At 38.8% G+C, this 21,374-nt stretch overlaps 2 protein-coding genes across 3 annotated transcripts in view; one reads left to right on the top strand and one right to left on the bottom strand.

Annotated features, from left to right (window-relative positions):
• Positions 1–10,995, top strand: part of CRLF3 (cytokine receptor like factor 3) — a 41,009-nt gene extending 30,014 nt beyond the window's left edge. Inside the window, exons 7-8 of the mRNA XM_070390410.1 lie at positions 8,362–8,474; positions 9,527–10,995. Coding sequence (XP_070246511.1) covers positions 8,362–8,474; positions 9,527–9,783 — 370 coding nt within the window. The 3' untranslated portion in view covers positions 9,784–10,995. The remainder of the gene's footprint in view (positions 1–8,361; positions 8,475–9,526) is intronic.
• Positions 10,996–16,822: 5,827 nt separating this feature from the next.
• The window catches only part of SUZ12 (SUZ12 polycomb repressive complex 2 subunit), a 41,586-nt gene continuing 37,034 nt past the window's right edge, over positions 16,823–21,374 (bottom strand). Inside the window, exon 15 of one of the 2 annotated variants that reach the window (XM_070390409.1) lies at positions 16,823–20,486. In XM_070390409.1, the coding sequence (XP_070246510.1) occupies positions 20,141–20,486 (346 nt within the window). In that variant the 3' untranslated portion in view covers positions 16,823–20,140. The remainder of the gene's footprint in view (positions 20,487–21,374) is intronic. The other variant, XM_005896673.3, reaches the window with a different exon arrangement.

Genomic DNA, 21,374 nt, shown 5'->3' with positions numbered 1-21,374 from the left:
CCACCGGTGAAGAGAACTCAGGTATATAAATCTGAAAGTCACCCTTTTTAGGTTTTTTTTTTCCCCTCCGACAGTACTGCTTGGCCTGTGGGATCTTGGTTCCTCGAACAGGGATCAAAGTCCCGCAGCTGTGAAGGGCAGAGTCCTAACCACTGGACCACCAGGGAATTCCCATCTTCATTTAATTTTTTAAAAAATGCCTTCCATCAGTGTTTTGTCATTTTTTTTCTTGTCTTACTACACATGCTAGGAAGTGTAATTCTGAGCAGCAGCGCTGAAAGTAGACATCCTTGTCTCATTCCAGATCTAGGAATAAGGTGCTAGTATGATGCCAGCTGTAGGTTTTTTGTGGATACCCTCTATCGGGTTAAGGAAGTTTCCTTCTATTCTTACTTTGCTGAGAGCTTTATCTATAAATGGATGTTTAATTTTGTCATATTACCTTTATATAACTAATCAGATAATCATATGGTTTGTCTTCTGTTGATATGATGACAGCGATAGATTTTTAAATACTGGATCAGCTTTGCATTCCCATGAGAAGCCCTACTTGACTATGTGTTCTTCTTTTGTATATATTGCTGTAAATTTAGCTTTTATTAATTTTTTGAGGATTTTTACATCTCTTCACAAGAGAGATATCTGTCTCTTTTCTTACAGTGAGTTTGGTATCAGGGTAATTGCCAGCCTCATAGAGTGAGATGGGAAATCATTCTTCCTCTTTTATTTCTCAGAACTGTCTGTGAGAATTGGCATTGTTCCTTAAATGTTTGGTAGAATTCACCAGTGAATTCGCCATCCTAGGAGTTTCTTTGTTGGAAGATTTTCAATTTTTACAATAATAATAAGATAATCAGTTTTATTTTAAGAGAGGATAAAAGCTATTTTAGTATTTGTATAGTAAGGAATATATTTCTATATAAAAAAATCCTTGTCTTCCATGACTTGATAAGACATCCCTTTTCTCTTTTTTTTCCCCTGACAAGTCAAGCTGTGCCTTGACCCTCTTTGTTAACATATGGCTTATTTGTTCCTTGGGCTAGATTCCCGTTGGTGACACACAGGCCAGCTGGCTGTGTTCCTGGAAGTCCTTGCAGTCTTCCCAGCAGTGTGTGAGGGTCCTGACTGCTGTTGCTGCATCCTTGTCAGTCTTAAGTGTTACTGTTTTAACCTGTAGCTGTAGGCCATGATAATATTCTTCTTCTCTTTCTTATATTTATCATAAAGTTGGATACTTTCCATAATATATTTGGATATATTATCCAAACAACTGGATTTTTGGACCTTTGCTCCAGGTGTCCACTGTGGGAAGAAGGAAATGTGAGGTTCTGAGGCTTTTCCCAGTTAGCCAAAGTGCGGAGTAATAGGTTTAGCGTTCTTTTTGCTGTCAACCTTGCTGCTTTTTGTTCTGAACCATGTTCTTTCTCAGAATACTCTATCTTTGAGAACAATTATCCTCTGCAACTTTCTACATGATTCTGTGCAGTGGATGCCCTCCTGCTAATTTGTACATAAGTTGATTTTTTAAGTTAATTGTATCTCTGAGGTCACTGTACCCTGCCATCAATTATTTTATATGCCATTTGTCTTTTTTATATACTTTTTATATTTGGATGATTTATAGGAAAGTTTTGTTTTTTTTTTAATAGGACTTGTTTGTGTGAGAGAACCATTCAAATAGTTTTTTTAGGATATGATGTCCTGATTACTTGTCTTGCAACTTAAAAATTCAAAAATGTTAGGAATCCCTGAAAGTCCGGTGGTTAGAATGCAGTGCTTTCCGTTCTGGGGATCCGGATTCATTTGCTGGCTGGGGAACTAAGATCCTGCAAGCTGTGTGGTATGCCCCCCCACCCCGAAAAAATATTCAAAGATGCTAAATTTACATTCTGTTTCTTAGTGAGCTATGAAAATAATTCTGGGTTTCAGGAAAATTAGCTCTTTATTTTCATGGTTCATTTTATATTCAAAGAAATTTTTGTAAGCTTTTAATGGCAGCCTTGTGTTGTTTATCAAATGCTGTTTTCATGCAGAATGTTTCTAGGAACAGTTTTGTGATTTATTCAAATTAAGAGTTTTTTTTTCCTTTCTTCCCAAGATGTTTTTTTCTTACTGCTTTGAGTTTCTTTTTTTTAAATTGGAAGATAATTGGTTTACAGTGTTGTGTTGGTTTCTGTCATACGTCATCATGAGTCAGCCATAAGTATACCTATGTCCCCTCCCGCCCACCTCCCTCCCCATCCCACCCCTCTAGGCTGCCACAGAGCACTGGGTTGAGCTTCCTGTGCTCTGCAGCAACTTTCTGCTTTTGAGTTTTAACTCATACTTTATTTCAAGAAAATTTGAGTTAATTATTCATTTAAGAAGTTTAATCACAGGAAAAAATGTACATTTGAAATGAGCTGGCCAAACTCAAGTGAGAGCACAGTGCACCAAAAGATACCAGTTGCAAGCTCAGGGGTCCCCAGGGCCCATCCTCACTTCTAACTACATAGGTGGCTACAAATTCCAAGGTTTCCATGACCACGCTCAGGTTTTATAATTTGCTGGCATGACTCACAGAACTTAGGAAAGCACTTCACTTATGATAACAGTGTTAATATAGCAGGAGGATACACATCAGAACCTGCCAGAGAGAGGGACTCACAGGGCGAGATGTGAGGGGTTCCAGACCAAAGCATACATTTCAGGGATGCAAGACTTTGCAATAACAATACTCAGAGTATTACAAAGCAGGAATGCTCACTCAGCCTTTAGTGTCCAGAGTTTTTATTGGGATTTTATTGATTGCAGGAGACCCAGTCTTCCCAATCCCTGACTTGGGAAGATCCCCCAGAAAAGGAAATGGTAACCAACACAATGTTCTTGCCTGGAAAATCCCATGGACAGCAGAACCTGACGGGCTATAGTCCACAGGTTTGCAAAGAGTCAGACACAACTGAGCATACACACACACACACACACACACACACATCTGGGAGATTGGACTGACATCCCTTTGCTCAGAGCCTCAACCCTGTGATCATATGTTTGATCTTTCTGGGGTGACTTGTTCCCGTCCTGAGTCGTCGTGTTAGCACAAACTATCTAGGGACCCACCTGGAGCACCTCATTAGCATGGTGGATCTGAGATGCCCACCATGAGTAATGAAGACACACTACTGTCACTTGGAACATTCCAGTGGTTTCGAGATTGTTTCCAGGCATTAAGGCAAGCCAGATTCTTCATTAGGCAATACTAAAATGAATAATTACTATCCTCCATCTATTAGTGATAATATTAGCATGTTTTTATTTTTTAGAGAAATAATATTAGAGATGTTAGGGATAAAATTGAAGTATCTTGTGTTCCTCACATTCATCTCTCTCTCTATATATATATATGTATATAATATATATATTTATCCATATAGTGTTCTGTGTGTTTTTGTTTTTTTGTTTTGATTTTAAAAAATACTTATGTTTATTTATTCAGTTGGCTGTGTCAGGTCTTAGTTGCAGCATGCAAACTCTTAGCTGTGGCATGTGGGATGTAGTTTCCTGACCAGGGACTGAAACTGGGCACCCCCTGCATTGGGAGCAGAGAGTCATAGTCACTGGACCACCAAGGAAGTCCCTGATTTGTGTGTTTTTAAAGTCTTTATAAGCATGATTTTTCAGATTCACAGAAGAATTGCAAGAATAGTACAAAGAACCCCCGAATAGCCTTCACCCAGATTCCCCAATACTACATTTGCTTCATCATTTTCTTTTTTTTTCCCAAATCATTTTCAGTGAGTATTTCATAAAAAGAGATCATAAAAATCATAAAGTTAACATTGATACACTATTATCTAACCTATAGAGCTTACTAGATTTAGTTGTCCCAATTAACGTTCTTTGCGGAAAAGAAAAAGATCTTGGATCCTGTGTGATATTCATTTGTTATGTCCCTTTAGCCTCATTTATTTATTTACTCTTGGTTGTGCTGGGTCTTTGCTGCTTCGAGCGGCCTTTCTCGTTGCAGAGAGCAGGGGGCCCCCTTGGTTTCGGTTCCCGGGCTTCTCGTTGGATGGCTTCTCTCGTTGCTGAGCACAGGCTCTGGGTGCTCTCAGTTGCTCTGCAGCACGTGAGATCTTCCTGGACCAGGGATTGAACCCATGTCCCCTGCACTGGCAGGCAGATTCTTGCTTTCTTTTTTTGAGTTATTTATTCATTCTTGGCTGTGCTTGTTCTTCGTTGCTGTGGCACGCTTTCTCTGGTTGCAGGGAGCGGGGGCTGCTCTTCCCTGAGGTGCCTGCGCCTCTCATTGTGGTAGCCTGTCGAGCGGAACACAGGCTCTAGGCTCACGGGCTTCGACAGTTGCGGCACTTGGGCTCAGTAGCCGTGGCGCAGGGTCTTAGCTGCTCAGAGGCATGTAGAGTCTTCCCATACCGGGTATTGAACCCATGTCAGCTGTGTTGGCAGGCAGATTCTCATGCACTGGGCCACCGGGGAAGTCTCTCTTTAGCGTCTATTAACCTGGAACAGTTTCTCTCTTTTCAATTGTATGATATTGGCATTTTTTAAGAGCACAGGTCAGTTATTTTATAGACGATCCCTCATTTTGGGTTTTTCTGGTGTTTCCTGAATGTTAAGATTCAGGTTGTGTATCTTTAGCGGGAACACTGTAGAAGTACAGTTGTGTCCTCTCAGTGCCTTGACTTCTTTTGGATATATGCCCAAGAGTGGGGTTGCTGCATCATGTGGTGGCTCTATTTTTAGTTTTGTGAGGAACCTCCGTTCTGTTTTACAGAGTAGCTGGGCCAATTTACATTCTCACCAACAGTGCTAGTACTTTATTTAGGATTTTTACATCTGTAGTCAGTCATCAGAGTTGTTGGCCTGAAGTTTTCTTTTCTTGCATTGTCTTCCTCTGACTCTGGTTTCAGGATAATTTTAACCTTGTAAGTTTAGAAATGTCGACCAAAAAAAACCCAAAATTGCACAACATGAGAATTGCAAAATAAGTTTTATTTGAGGCAAAATGAGGACTATAGCCTGGGAAATAGCATTTCAGGTAGCTCCGAGAAACTGCTCCAAAGAGGCAGCGGGGAAAGGTCAGTGTGTATGATTTTGGTGAAAGGGGAATACATGCAATCAAGCGCTTTTTTTTTTTTGCAGAAGGTTTCTGCTAGTCAGGAAGAACAGTCATCATCGTAAAGGATTTTAGTGCTTTTCTAGGTATGAGGAGATACAAGAATTGGGCTCATAAAATCTGCTTCTGAAAATATCTAATTGCCTGAAGACCTGTCCTGCCAGTTTTCCCCTGAGCACAGCATGCCTCGTTCCTGCTCTCCTCCCTGAACCCCTTTCACGGGTGTTGAAAATCAGCAGCTGCAGCAGCACATGATTTAATTCCTTGTAGAGGTAGATGGCAACTGCCCCTGGCGAGTGCCAGTTTGTAGTTGACTATTCCCTCCTCTTTAGTGTTTTTGAAGACTTTAAGAAGGATTGTATTTATTGTTTAATCATGTGGTAGAATTCACCAGTGAGGCTCTTTGGTCCAGGGCTGCTGTTTACTGATAGTCTTGGTACATTTTTGATTACTGATCCAGTCTCCTTTCTAGTTATAAGTCTGTTCAGATTTGCTGTGTGTTTATGATTCATTCTTGGTAGGTTGTATATTTGTAGAAATTTACCCATTTCTTCTAAATTATCCAATTTCTTGGTATATTTTGTTTATGCGTTTCTTACAATCTGTTCAATTTCTATGGTATCAGTTGTAATGTCTCCTCTTTCATTTCTGACTTTGTTTGTATCTTGTCTTTCTTTATCTTAATCTAGCTGAATCTGTCAACTTTGTCAGTCATTTCAAAAAAACAACTCTTAGTTTTGTTGATGTTTTTCTGTTGTTTTTCTAGTCTCTATATTATTTGTTCCTACTCTAATATATTATTATTTCCTTTCTTCTCCTAACTTAAGTCTTAGTTCTTTTTTGTTCTTTGAGATGTAAGTTGTTTTCTGATATTTTAAAAAATTTTTATTTAAATTTTTTGGAAATTGGATTTAAAAAAAAAAACACAAACTTTTTTTTGGTTGCCCCACATGGTATGTGGGGTGTTCGTACCCTGACCAGGGATCGAGTCCATGTCCCCTGCATTGGAAATGAGAGGCTTTAACCACTGAACCAGCAGGAAAGTCCCTGGTATCTTTTTAGATGTATGTGTCTGTCAACTTTGCTCTTCAGTGCTTTTGCTGCATCCTATATGTTTTGGTTTTGTTTTCATTTGTATCAGGACATTTTCTAATTTTCGTTTTGATTTTGTCTTTGATCCGTTGGCTGTTCAAAAGTTTGTTAATTTCCACATATTCGTGAGCTTTCTAGTTTCCCTTCTGCCATTAATTTATAGTTTCATTCCGTTGTGGTCAGAAAATAAACACGGTGTAATTTCAGTCTTCCTGAATTCGGTGTGACTTATTTTGTGACCTACTGTGTGCTGTATCCTGGAGAACGTTCCTTGTATGCTTGAGAAGAATGTATAGTCTGCTTTTGGGAGGAGTGTCCGTATCATTTACGGTGTTACTCAGATCCCCTACTCCTTACTGATCTTCTGTCTGGATATTCTATCCACTATTGAAGTAGAGTATTGAAATCTTCTATTATTGTGTAACTGTTTTCCCCTTCAGTTCTGTCAGTTTTTTGCTGCATATATTTAAGTGCTCTGATGTTGGGTGCGTATATGTTTATAATTGTTCTATCTTCCTGGTAAATGGACTTCCCTTGAGTTTGTGTGTGCAGTTTCTCAATTAGAGCCTTGCTGGCTTTTCAGGCGCTCGTAATCTCTTGCTCCCTCTGGTGCCAGTTTGTGGTACTGCACGTCCTGCAGCCGCAGGGTGCCTTCACTCCCTTGGACCCAGTGGCCCCCAGACATCCAGAGTATGCTGGCTCCCGACAAGGGAATGAGACAGATACCATTCCCTTGAGCTGGCCTGTGGAAAGATAGCACACCAGAAGGATGTCTTGCTCTTCTCCCTCCCTGCAGCACTGGCTGCAGGCTGCCACCCCTCACTTTTCTTGGCAGCATTCAGGCATCCATGCTCTGCCAGTTCCTTCAGTGCACCAAATGAGACATGACAGAAACCAGTCCTCTGGGAAACCCTCCAAGGAGCTGGAATGTTGGATGTACACTCCACTCCTGTGTGTCTTTTCTGAAGGAAAAGTCAGGAGCTGGGCTGTTCTTGCCTGGTTCTGAGCTGTGGTAGCTTGGAAGAGGGGTTGACATGAGGCAAGTGAAATTACTCTTCTCAGCCAGTTCAGTGCAGCTGTTCTCAGCTGTGTGCTCCTTTGGGACTTTTTAACTGAATTCTGGAACTCTCCTAAAGGTATTTTGGTCTGTATATCATTTAGAAAGTGTGTGTCCCCACGGTAGAATGAGTCCTAGGACTTAACTATGCTGTCGTATGGCTGGCGTCATTCTCCTCCTCCTTTATACTGCTGGTTTAGAAATGAAATGACTTCAGAAACCCACCCACATGTTTATTATGGACTCCATGTTTGCCACTTCACAAGGAAAGACATCTTGAGGCCACTCTGGGTATCAGTAACCACGTCTTCCCTCAAAAGCTACGTGCTGCCCCTCACTCATTTTTCTTTTTCTGTCCTTGCAAAGTCTAGCTTTCTGGAATGGAGAGAAAGATGACCCCGGTCATCGGGATGTGGGTTGACCATTATATCTAAGTACATGATGACATGTTGTTTGAGACTTAGACGCAAAAGGAAATGCTTCAACTTACTATGTATGAAGTTCTCCAGCCAGAATATGTCCATAACCATATTATCCTCTGTTTTAAAAGAGGGATAATGTCTATTTTTAAATGCTTGGTAAACAGTAGTCATTACATAGACTCTCCTAATAAAAGTTTAAGTGATGATCACATTCGTTATAATAGCAAATATGACACATTTTCTATATGTCTAGAACCAGAACATAGAGCTGAAATATGCTGTCATAGCCTTAAACAGGTAACATGGACTCTGAAGTCAGAATGCCTGAGTTCGTGTCCTAGCTCCACCACTCAGCTCAGTGATCAGATCAGTTTATTTTCCCTTTTTCTTAAACCTTATTTTTTCTTTTGTGTCTGAGTTTACTCATGTATAAACTGGGTATGATAATAACAGTGCCTACATCATGGATTGTTAAAAACGAACTGAATGAGAAGATTTATAGATAAGATATACAGACACAAAGTTTTCAGAACAGGACCTGGAATTTAAGAAGTGCTAAATTATTGTTAGCTATTCTTAAGAGTAATCGTGATGAAATTGCTCTTGTTATGCTTAGCAACTAGTAGAGATCACATTAAAAAAATATTTAAAAGATTTTTCTGCCCCGTTGACAGAGTTGAAACTGTGGGACAACCAGACAGAAGAGACAGTATAGGAGTGTGTGCAGAAAAACAGAATGGATATGACTCCCTGCAGCGGGATCAAGCAGTATGCATTAGTACAAATGGTAAGTAAGGAGAAAATAACTGCCATTCTCTTTGAAATGTATAATTTACTATAATAAGATTTGAATCAGTATCACACGTTTATACCAGAAGATGAAAAAATTTAGGTCTTAATGACATATCTATGTGACTGCTTCATACCAGGCATTATTCTATACCCTTTAAAAATACCTTATTTAATCTTTAACACCTTTTTGAAGTGAGGAGTAGCATTATATCCATTTTGTAGTTGATGAAAGGGCTTCCTAGGTGGCTCAGTGGTAAAGAATCTGCCTGACAATGCAGGAGACGCAGGTTCGATCCCTGGGTTGGGAAGATTCCCTGGAGGCGGAAATGGCAACCTACTCCAAGTATTCTTGCCTGGGAAGTTCCATGGACAGAGGAGCCTGGTGGCTACAGTCCATGGTGTCACAAAGAACTGGAAAGGAGCACGCCCAGCGCTGAGTGGGCACACCCAGCACACGGTAGATGAGAAAAGCCACAGAGAAGCTGGGGCTGAAGTAGCTGGCCTAAAGTCACTTAGTGTGGAGGTGATTGAGCTGAGATTTTTTGCCAGGCAGTTTACTCCTGGATTCCGTGTGCCTAAGTCATCTGAATCCAACATAGAGAAGATAAATTCAGCATAGGTTAGGGAAATGAGGAGAGTTTACATCTATAGTGTTCTTTGGTCCCTTACTTCACAGTGATCACACTTAAAAATCACTACCAAGATGTGTTAATATTTTATGGTGTGGGTCAAACAGTCGGTAGACAGGATCCTTATGTATTCCATGTGAAACAGTCCTGCTATTCCACAGGAAGGAAACTCATGGTCTCTTTTAAAAGAGTGGAACCCTGGACCAGAAGCCTAAAACGTTATTAAAGCTTTAACTTTTCCTTCTGCCTTGGGAATGTGGGGTTAATGAACATATTTAACTGCATTATCTTTGACCAGTTGGCATTCCAAAATGTTTTCTTTAATTAGGAAATTAGCTGCATTACCAATAATCTAGCATCTTGTTTCCATTCTTAGTTGCTGCTCACATGTCAATGACTCTTTACCTTAACATTTTAGGTGCAGTTTTTGTAAATGGAAAAGAAATGACTAATCAGTTGCCCGCAGTTACTTCTGGGTCCACTGTCACATTTGACGTTGAAGCTGTGACTCTAGGATCCACCAATAATAACGAAGGCGGAAACTTCAAGCTTCGAGTGACTATTAGCTCAAATAACAGAGAAGTGGTGTTTGATTGGTTACTCGATCAGTCTTGTGGTTCTCTTTACTTTGGATGCTCATTTTTCTATCCTGGGTGGAAAGTGCTGGTGTTCTAGGTTTGCCGATGATTGGCTTTGGGTGTGCAGGGGTTTCACATAGCTTTCCTCTCAGCCCAGTTGTCATTGGTTTAAAAAATGGTTAGATTCATCTCTCAGTTAAGCCATTGGAAACAGAAATTATTTACGGGATATCTTTTGGACTATCTCAGCAATAAGAGGCATGAATATGGTAGACAAAACCGTTGCAATGCAGTCCATTTTATTTTTTAGTATAGTGTTAATTGGAATATGACATCACAATAAAAATCAAACTGGCTTTTAAAGTATGAGGAGATACAGAAAGCCCTATGAACCCTTCCACTGTACTTCTAAAGTTGGTTGTAAGAACAGAAAAATGCAACATAACATCATTTTTTATTAAGTCTCCATCTTTTAAAGATCCAAGGCCATTTAAGACTTTAGAATGAAAAGCCAGGACTAGACCAGGCAGAATATGCCATAATGTACGCTGTGACGGACACTCCCTTGTGTGTTCTCCACAGGAGTGTTGCATATGCTCTTCATCTTCAGGGATTTGTAAGCAGTATTGAATTTTATCTCATGTTCAGTAATCTTTAAGTCCCAAAAGTGTGATAAGTTTTAAAAATTACTGAGCAAATGTCTACAACAGGCAAAGTGTTTTCTTTTGTTCTTTCCTTGCAGCTCCATTCCCAGTTAGGTTTGAGGGGTTTTACAGGGTAAAACTACTTACGGAAGTAGTATGCACAGCAGTGTTATTAATAGCTATGTCCCACGTTTGAAATAGGCACCGGTGCGTATCCAGCCTAGTGACTCGCATGTCGCTCTTGGTGGGGTCTGAGTTGCAGTCCAGTTCATGAGTGGTCTTTTAGTGGACCAAACAAGTGTAGGCTAAATACTTGACCTATTTTTTGGGAAACAAATTTGTTTAAAATATTTATTTGAAGGACTTGGATGTAAACATGATTATCTTAACTTGCTATTTACCAGCCTAAGATCTTTTCTCTTTAATGTGAATTTTTTTTTTTTTTTCCATTTTTAAGAGTAGAAAAGTGGAAAAGCAAGTTTGATATTTTTGTAAGATAATTTATTGGGGGATTCCAGTTCCCTATTAGACAATCATGACCTTTTCCCATTGCCTTTTTATATATAAGTAAGCTGTTTTTCACTTGTTTAGTGATTAAGAAGATGTGCTAGAATGTAGATGCCTCGTCCAACTATCTGAAACAAAAATAAAAAAAGTAAAAGGTATGTGTGTGTATTTTTTTTTTCTTTCATGAGATTTAATTAATTCAGATTTAATCTTTTAAGTAGAGGGAGAAAAGTCATCTTCACTTTTAACTGTGTGTGTGTATATATAATAGTAATAAATAAGTTATATACACATACATAAGATGTATATTGGCAAGACTGTTCTCCTTCCAGAGGGTCTAGGGGAGCACCCTTGGAGCTACTGGTGGCCACAGGCGTTGTAACTACAGTCTCTGTCTCTGTCTTCCCATGGCCTTCTCCCTTGGGCTTTTTTTTTTTCCCCAACTGCCCTGTGAGGCTTGCAGGATCTTAGTTCCCCAACCAGGGATTGAACCCAGGCCCATGGCAGTGAAAACACCAAGTTCTAACCACTGGACCTCGAGGGAGTTCCCTCCTTTTGTCTCTTATAAGGACATTTGTCTTGGATTTAGTACCCACTCAAATAATCCAGGATGATCTCATCTCCAAGTCTTTATTTTACTTATAGCTGCAAAGACCCTTTTTCCAAGTAAAATTGCTGCCATAGGTTCTGATGTGGACATGTCCTTTTGTGGGCCACCACCAGCCAACATGGATGATGGTGTTTGGCTGGAGTGGTTGTTGGCCATCAGTTTGTCTTACTAGGCTGCCCCTTTCCTGGTCCCTTGGCTGCAGAGAGCAGGTTTTTGTTGGGGCTTTTTTGTCTGTCGACATTTCCATGTTGCTGGTGTCTTTTGCCCCCAGGTCTGGGATACACGACGAAAACCTTAAGAATGCACAGTGTGGAGTTCCTTGAGTTTTGAGGTGCTTGGTCGTCTGTCAGTCTTCTTGTGTTTGTTTTATTATATTTTTCCCCATAGTTTTTAGTTTTCCTCAGCAGGAGTGGGAAAATTATGCTACTCCATCTTCTCAGAAGCATAAATTCTGAAGCTATATAATAGATTTTAATATCAAAACAAAAATAAAAGAGTAAGTAGGGATGAAGGGTAAATACATCTCTTCAGAGGGCTTTCCCTGTAGAGGGGAGCAGAGTAAGCATCTAGCTCCTCGGTTAAATATGGAAGATTTAGTTCAAGGAGTGAAATTTATTCAGTTATTGACAACAAACTATTGTGACAACTATTGACAGTAACGCACTCACTGAGGTATCTCTTAAACAGGTTCAGAACTTTCCACACGTGTATGAATCAACTAGTGTCAGCTCCACTCAGTGTCCTGTCTTTCTCTCTCTCGGATTATTCCTTAACCTTAGTGGAGCACTTCCTCCATTTGCTGAGAAAGGGTGCCCAAGAGGTAAATTTTTTGAGATGGAAAGCTGAAAATCTCTTTATTCAATCCTACCTTTGACTGTGACTCATAAAGAATTCTAGGTTGGCGGTCATTCCCTCTCAGAATTTGAATGCACTGCTCTGTGGTCTCCCAGGAAAACTAATGCCCTTCTGGTGCCTCTTCATTTGCATGTTGTATGTTTTTCCTCTTTGGAAAACTGTAGTATCTTCTCTTTATTCCAGCGGTCCCCTACCTTTTTGGCATCAGGGACTGGTTTCATGGAAGACAATTTTTCACCGACTGTTGGGGGCAGTGGTTTTGGGATGATTCAAGCACGTTATATTTTTTGTGCACTTTATTTCTACTATTCCACAAGCTGCACCTCAGGTCATCATGTATTAGATCCCAGAGGTTGGGGACCCCTGCTTTGTTCTGTCTTCCTAATTTGGTTTTGGTATAACACTCAGCTACGTAGCTCATTTGACAGCTGACCCTATAGATATATGAGTTTCTAATACCTGCTTTAAACCCACTAGATTATAAATTCCTTGAGTTTTTGTATCTTCATAGCAAGTTATTCTCAACCCTGGCCTCACATTAGAATTTCCTGGAGAGCTTTTAAAAATAGCAGAAATTCTGATTCAATTGGTATTAGTGGAGCTCACATTTTTTACGAAATGAAATTATTATTATGAAGGCAGATTTGGGAGTAACCACTCCAAAGTAACTAAAAGTCCAGTCTCGGTGATTTTTTTTGGTAAATCTAAATTTGTTCTCTTTGGAAGACTATCCTTTATTCTGAAATTTAAGTTTCTTGCTCTTTTTATACTGTGTCCTTCTGTAAAATTAAAGTGACAGTAGATGTCAGGTTTGCTGGGTTTGTTTGTAAATCCTGACAAAATGCCAAAATTTTTTGAATATATATTAGAGGTCTATGAAATCCAAAAGTCTGGGATGTACTTCCTACCCAACATTTCCTGATATGTGGGTATCTGATAAGTACTTCTGAACTAAGAACAGTACTTCTCTTCTTAAAAGACAAAAACAGTATTCGGCAAAATAAAACTAATCTCTCACAAAAGACTTTCTTTCATGGAATTTATTGTTGATCAAATGAAGTGACCTTTCTGTCACTTCTATTCATTAGTCTTACCTAAGGCAGTGTTAGAAAGCTTGCAGTTCTGTAGAAAATTAAGACTTTGTTAATGTAATCTCAGAAGACTTCTCCAGGGTCTTAAAATATATAGCTTGTGGAAGAAGGAGCAAGCGTGTGATTTTTCCTCAGCCGTGGGAGCTGAGGATTGAAGTTGACAAAACTGTAAGGTTGTAGGGAAGGAAATAGTGATGTTAACCAAGAGCAGGTTACTGTCTAGATCCCGTGTTGAAGGAGGCACTTTTTTTTGTGAGGCCGGGGGCGGGGGTGGGGTGGGGTGGGTCTATTGCTATAGTTGTTATTTTTTAAATGTATTTTTAATTGGAGGATAATTGCTTTCCAAGTTTGTGTTGGTTTCTGCCATATATTAACGTGAATCAGCCGTGGGTATACATATGTCCCCTCCCTCTTGAATCCCTCCCTCCCACCTCCCAGCCTATTGAAGGAGGGATTTTGATCCCATTTTACAGTTGAAGAAACAAACTCAGTGTTGTCAAGTAACTGAGTTTTGGAGCTGCAAAGGCCCTGGAGTTGGCATTCAAATCTAGGCCTGTGGACTCTCAGTTCTTCTGCCACGCTCCTCTGTGTCCACACTGCCCTGTGTCCCTGGGGCACCAGTTTGAGATGAGATGTTTAGCTTACTAACCTGGCTTACTAAAACATGAACGAATGTCACCCTCTCTGGAATTCAAGATTCACGAGGACAAGAACAATGTCTGGCTTCTTCATCTTTGTATCCTCACACTTAACTAAGGCAAAGGCCATTCATTATAGGTGCCCAGGAAGTATCTAAGGAATAAATAAGGCTCCGTGAGCCTAATTAATGGCATGGCAACTGTGGTCCTTTCCCTTCAGGGCCTCACAGAAGAGCCAGCTCCCCGCTTTCCCCAAATAAGAGAAATAGGGATCATTTGGACAGAATCCACTCAGAAGAAAATCTTAGTTGAATTAGTGAATAAGGGAGTTAAGTTACATTCTAGGTCCTTGTTCTAGGTGATTCATAGGTTTGTCTCAAAATAGAAAAAGCTTTCATTCTGTGACCTGTGTAGCTTCACCGCTTCTCTGGAGTAATGAGCAGTAAGTCTAGCGAAGAGGTGCGTGGTTGTTTAGGAAAAAGAAGTGACCTTAGTTTTGATCCGTGAGAACTGGGAGAATCCTTGAAACATGAGTCTTACTCAGCTCATTCCCAGTACTTGGGATAAGTCCCGGCACATGTGTACAGATGAATGACTGAACAGCTGGAGTGGGAGTGTGCTACCAAAGAGGTAGAAGCTATTAGGGCTCTGAAAAGGGATGGAGTAGCATGGACAGAAATAGGATTCCAGGAGATGGTGTACCTGTAGGTGGCCACTGGTTAAGTTCTGCCATGTGGGTGGATAGGATGGTAGTCAGAAATGGGAAAAGACAACCGATTAAATACAGTAGTTTGGGAGATATACACCCTGTTCTCTCAAAGCAGCTTTATAATGTGATTCATCCATGTGACATTTAAGTAACAATCTTATGTCTAAGAATATACTTGAGTGAATTTTTACCTCTGTATAAAAACCACTTACACTTGTACAAATAGTACATAGAAACAGAAGGTGCTCCAGAAATTGGATTGTAGACTGTGTATGGAGAACAGGGTGCATGGTGTGTACCATGCTGTACTCTGGTACCCTACCTGGTTGGAGGGGAGATTGCATACTGAGAGGTGAAGACTGGAAAGATAGTGAATTCCAATCAGGCAGGAAAAGTATGGTTTTTATGCTGTCAACAACTCAGTTCAGTTCAGTCGCTCAGTTGTGTCCGACTTTTTGTGACCCCATGGACTGCAGCACACCGGCTTCCCTGTCCATTACCAATTCCCAGAGTTTACTCAAACCCATGTCCATCACGTTGGTGATGCCATCCAACCATTTCATCCTCTGTTGTTCCCTTCTTCTCCTGCCTTCAATCTTTCCCAGAATCAGGGTCTTTTCCAGTCAGTTCTTTGCATCAGGTGGCCAAAGTATTGGAGTTTCAGCTTCAGCATCAGTCCTTCTAGTGAATATTCAGGACTGATTTCCTTTAGGATTGACTGGTTGGATCTCCTTGCTGTCCAAGGGACTCTCAAGAGTCTTCAACACCACAGTTCAAAACCATCAATTCTTCGGCTCTCAGCTTTCTTTATAGTTCAACTCTCACATCTGTACAGGACTACTGGAAAAACCATAGCTTTGACTAGATGGACCTTTTGTCGGGAAAGTAATGTCTCTGCTTTTTAATATGCTGTCTAGTTGGTCGTAACTTTTCTTCCAAGGAGCAAGTGTCTTTTATGGCTGCAGTCACCATCTGCAGTGATTTTGGAGCCCCCCAAAATAAAGTCTGACACTGTTTCCACTGTTTCCCCATCTATTTCCCACGAAAGGATGGGACCAGATGCCATGATCTTCGTTTTCTGAATGTTGAGCTTTAAGCCAACTTTTTCACTCCCCTCTTTCACTTGCATCAAGAGGCACTTTAGTAATTCTTCGCTTTCTGCCAGTGTCATCTGCGTAGGTTATTGATATAGGTTATTGTCGTCTGAGGTTACTGATATTTCTCCTTGCAATCTTGATTCCAGCCTGTGCTTCATCCAGCCCAGCATTTTGCATGATGTACTCTGCATATAAGTTAAATAAGCAGGGTGACAGTATACAGCCTTGATGTACTCCTTTCCCCATTTGGAACCAGTCTGTTGTTCCATGTCCAGTTCTAACTGTTGCTTCTTGACCTGCATACAGATTTCTCTGGTATTCCTGTCTCTTTAAGAATTTTCCAGTTTGTTGTGATCTATACAGTCAACTGGGAACCATCAATGATCCATTTTAATATGGTACTGGTATAGTTAATAAAACATGTATCTCTGCTTTCCTTGGAGTGACATACTATTTAGATTAACAAAAAAATAAATACAGCTTTCAGACTATTTTTTACAGCACCTGTTTGACTTAATACCAATTGACTGTGTTCCAAATCCTTGTTAACAACTTATCCATTATACCTGGTTCCCAGTGAGAAACCATCCCTCTTTTTCAGCTTTTTAAAATGTTAAGAACTACGGAAAACAGGCAGTACATTTAGATTTAAAAACTGCACAGCAACAGCCTCCTTCCTATCCTTTCACCCAGACATCTTTTCTGACAGCAGTTGCTTTTGTGTATCCATTTAGTCATATTCTTCACCCAAGCAAATATGGGCACATATTCTTTTCAAATCTTGTTAAAAATGGAAGTATTCTAGAAACTTCTCTGTACCTTTCTAATCTGCTCAACAGTGGTCAGTTTGTCAATTTACATGTGCCCCAGTTTATGTTGGATTAAATTCCTGAAGATAAAATTGTTGGGGCAAAGGTTAAATGCATTATGATTTTAATGGTAAGTACCAAATTACTCTGTAGAGGTTGTACTAGCTTATTTCCCCACCAGAAATGTCATGAGTACCCACTTCTCCATTTTTTACCCAACAGTATTATCAGCACTCTTTCATCTTTAGCAAGCTGAATCCACCTGTGTTCTCGATCTCATTCTTTCCTTTTCTGGCAATGTGTATCTTTGGTGTCCTCTGTGTCTTCCATAGTCTGCAGGCTCAACCTTCCTATCCACTCTCCCCAATCTCTGCCTGTTTCCCTCTTTCGATGGCCCTATTTCCCACGTATTCATGATAAACTTCTCCGACTCATTTTCCATTTATTAATAGTAAACTCCTCAAACCTGTTTTCTGTTATTTAACCCTTAAAGTTGCTGTTTTAAACTCATTTTCTGTTACAGGACGGCTTCCTTTATGAAACTCTTCTTCCCTTGGCGTTGTCACTGCTGATTAGTTCATTTCTGCACACTGAAACACCATGGTTACTTCTTGGGCACTTACTTCACAATGGGCAGAATTCTGTTATTTAGTTGGGTATCTCACCTGGAGGACTCCTGCAGCATCCCTGTGCTTCTCCCTGTGGAGAGCTTCTTCCCTCCCAGATTCTTAGAGCCACAGCTCACCTATGACACAGACTGGTTTGTGTCACGTCTGTACAGTAAATCTCCAAATACTTCTTACTGCCTGAAATCCAAATGCTTAGTTAGCATGGCATATAAGGCCTTCAGTTTATGTAACAATTATCTGAACACCAATGAAGACCATGAGTCACTACTAAGGCTAGTGAGACTGACTCAGCAGTCTAATGAAAAGGAAGCAGGTGCTTAAAGAAACAGAGTGAGCTTTGGAACCAGAGGGGCGCTCAGCTCAAAGAATACACATGTGTACAGGCAAGCTATTTCTTGTAAATAAAGCAAGCACAGTGGAACTGTCAACACTTCGGTAACATTTTCCTCAATTCTTCTAAATTAATTTCAACTACTGACCTCAAAGAATATAGTATTTTATTACAAAATTGTTTTATTATTTGTGTCTCACTATATGGCTTTTTGAAAGCCAACATAAATCCTTTTTCATTCAAAAGAAAATTGAAAAAACCAAAGGTGAATCAGCATTAGGGCAATTAATATTGACATTACCCTAGACTATCAATTTTAAAATATTTTTTATGTGACAGTATGACACACTAGTTGCAACTGCTATTACTAGAACCGAAAGCAGGATTTCACATTAATTTTTCTCAACTTATTTGTTCCAATGGATATATTTTTTTGGATATTTCCTATCTTAGCCAAGCCAAACTTTTTGTGCGTGTATTAACAATTCATAATATAAAAAACAAAACAGAATGCAGCTTTTATATTATTGAACTTTATGTACAAAATCATTTGATTTCAAATAAACATTTAATGTAAAAACAAACGTTCTTTTAAACTGAATTTTTTTTTTTACATCTACTGTACCATTCAAATGCTTTATCATCTTACATGATTTCTTCAAAATCTCTTATCAAGGGTACATATAGAAAAGCTTTTTTTTATAAATAGAAACAAAGGGATTTTTTCAGCTTTTATTATAAGATGACATAAAAAGTTTACTCAACAGAAGTAATTTCATTACTATTTGGGGGAGGGAATCACCAACTTTTTGTGCAAACAATGCTAGCCTTCTTTTAAGCATTAAGAGCATAACTGCTTAAGAAATGACATAAGCAATAATTCTACACCTACATCTCCCCTAAAATAATCTATTTTTTTTTTTTTACATATGTGCACAGCTTTAGCAAATTAAAGCCCGAGAGAAATGCTCGAAATCCACTATGCAGAGGCATAATCAGAGTTTACTGTAACTCATCATTTGGAGAGCTTACCAATCAAGGAGTCTGTAATGAAAGCTGCAGTTTCCCTCTTTCCTATTTTTTTTTAACACAAAAAAAATCAATGACTAGGAACTTAATACTGGATGACAAATCACATCCACACTATCAGTTAAATAGCCTCACAGTTAAACACATCTTAAAGACCAATCAAATCAGTATTTACATTTTATAAATTTCTGAAGACACCATTAGAAAGCTTATATATCCCTTCATTAAACAAAATAGGGAACTGCATCTGATGGTGGTGGAATGAAATTAAAAAAATTAAAAATACCTGTATTTACAGCAGCATTGATCCTTTATAAATAAAGAATATGAAAATGCAATTATCTTTAAGGATAATAAAAAATTGAGGTGATGTTACTCAACCACAGTGCTTGGAGTTGGACTAAAAATCTATTGGTGCTTGTTAATGTGCCAGTAGTGAAACCACTTTCTGTTGGAGAAAATCCAACTGTAAATATGTGCATGAGACACATATAACACAGGGCAAAACTGCTCACAACGATTCAAGTCAGCTTATCTGCATTGGATATTCTAATCATGAAATACATTACGAAGACATCCTTGCAAAGAAAAAAAATGTTACATCATTTTCTGGTTCATTTTTATAGAACATTTCCTCCCTCAAAAGTGGCATCTTAAAAATCTGAAACTCGTTCTTCCCTTGGTTTACAATCCTAAGGAACAGATGTGAACAGCTGAATCTTCCATGTGATTACCTAATTGGGAAAGAAGAAAAAAAACAGCAAAATGTTCAAGTTTAAAAAAATATACTGGGTGAGCAATGCACTAAAATTGTCCACATAAAAACAAATGGATGGTCAGTGACCTTAGAAGCCAACACTGACATTTCACTGACAATGTGAAAAATTAACATGTTCTCAAACAGGCCTAAGATGAAGAAGTGCTATTTTTAAATTGTAAAATGAACTCACATAATGTAAAATACCTTATGTTGTACTTTTGCATTCCAAATTGATAAATGATTTCAAAGTCAAGGATTAAGGTCTGATTGCAAACAGTACTGCAACATAATTTCACAAAAATATTCAGTTTCTAAAAAAAGGAATCACATTCTAATTTTCCCTCCCCAAGAAAATGTCTCACAATTACAAAGTAGAAAAACAGCCAGTCACAAATGCCAAAAAAAAAAAACCCCAACACATTATAAATATGAAATAATTTCTAGATTATCAATTCAGTATATTTCATAAGACAATTGTTGAAGTTAAAAATACTTTAAGGTATTGCTTTTCATGCTTGAACTTGAGAATATTTTAATGACATCAAAAAAACTGATATGCGGGTAATGCTGCATACTGAAGTGAAGTAGAACCCTGATTAAAAATATCCTTGTTGAAATCATTTACTTCATCTGACAGTGCCTGTTTGGAACCTATGATTAAAAACAAAAACAGAACCCTTCCTAGAGGCTGAATTCCCTAGAATGAAATTTCAGTGTTTGTCCATAATGTGGGGGTTAAGCCTTTTCAGAGTTTTTGTTTTTTGCTCTGTTTTGAAACCCCTGAGACACCATCTGTTTCCAAAGCTTTCTCTTTTGAGTTAATTTCACTAAATCCATTTGCTGTCCCATTTTGTTCTTCAGTGACTTCTTCATTTGCAGGGGAAGCAGATTCTCCTTTTTCTAATTTTTGTTGCATTTCACGGAGCTTGGTAACAGCTTTATCTATTGACATTATGCTAATAAGATTAAAGTCATGCATGCTGACTAGATGAAGCATGAAGTTTCGACATAAATTCTTCTTAATTATTTTCTGTCCATAGTTTTCTACAAACAGCATACAGGCATGATTCATTTGATTGTCAGCAATAAACCTATTTAATAAAAACACAAACACATCAACAACAATACAAAGTATTTCTGTCAAAGGCCACAATGATAACTATTACAAGATAATAAGGCTATACCTAGGTAAGTGATGATTTAACTAGTAAAACTATAGTGAATCTGAGATTCGATCACCTGAATAAACTTACCATGTTAGAAATTTAAAGAGGTTTAATTTAACCAGAGCTTAAACAGATGTCATTTCTGTTTTTCCTAATGAAATTAGGAAGTTAGCAGTTAAAAGTGTAAAATATTTTCTCTTGCCACTCCACTTTCATTAACTGTGTAACACTATTCTCTCAGTTTCCTATTTCAGAAGCAGTGTTTCTACACACTTTCAGTTAATGGTAAACTTTTGAAAAAATGAACATGTCACAACAATTGTGGTATAGTATGACTGTTTTGGTGGAAGACAAGGAATAAAATTTGAGAGAACCAAATTAAACCAAATAGGAGATGGATGTTCAATTACCCACTGAGACTCAAAACAATCTGTAAAATGTAAAAGCCTGATTACAGATCTGAAAAAATACAAATAGTTTACCAACTACCTGCCACTTTGTAATGCCAGTTTATAGTGAACCTAGTAGTTCTTATGCTGACAGATTTGGATCAGGAATTAAAATATAACTCAATTAAGTAATTTGACTAAAATTCTATCTTGAAACTGGCATATCAGGACAAAAGGAGAAAGAGATTTCAGCCAAGCCTCCACATACATATTTACTCATAACTGAGTTTTAATGACTAGACCAGGGATGAAGCAAACATTTTCTGTAAAAGGCTAAACAGTAAGTATTTTAGGCTTTGCAAGCCATATGTGGGCTTTCCAGATGGTGCTAGTGGTAAATAAAGACCTCCTGCCAACGCAGGAG

The sequence above is a fragment of the Bos mutus genome, chromosome 19 (assembly GCF_027580195.1).
Source record: "Bos mutus isolate GX-2022 chromosome 19, NWIPB_WYAK_1.1, whole genome shotgun sequence".
Lineage (NCBI taxonomy): Eukaryota > Metazoa > Chordata > Mammalia > Artiodactyla > Bovidae > Bos > Bos mutus.
This window is presented reverse-complemented; position numbering and strand designations above follow the sequence as displayed.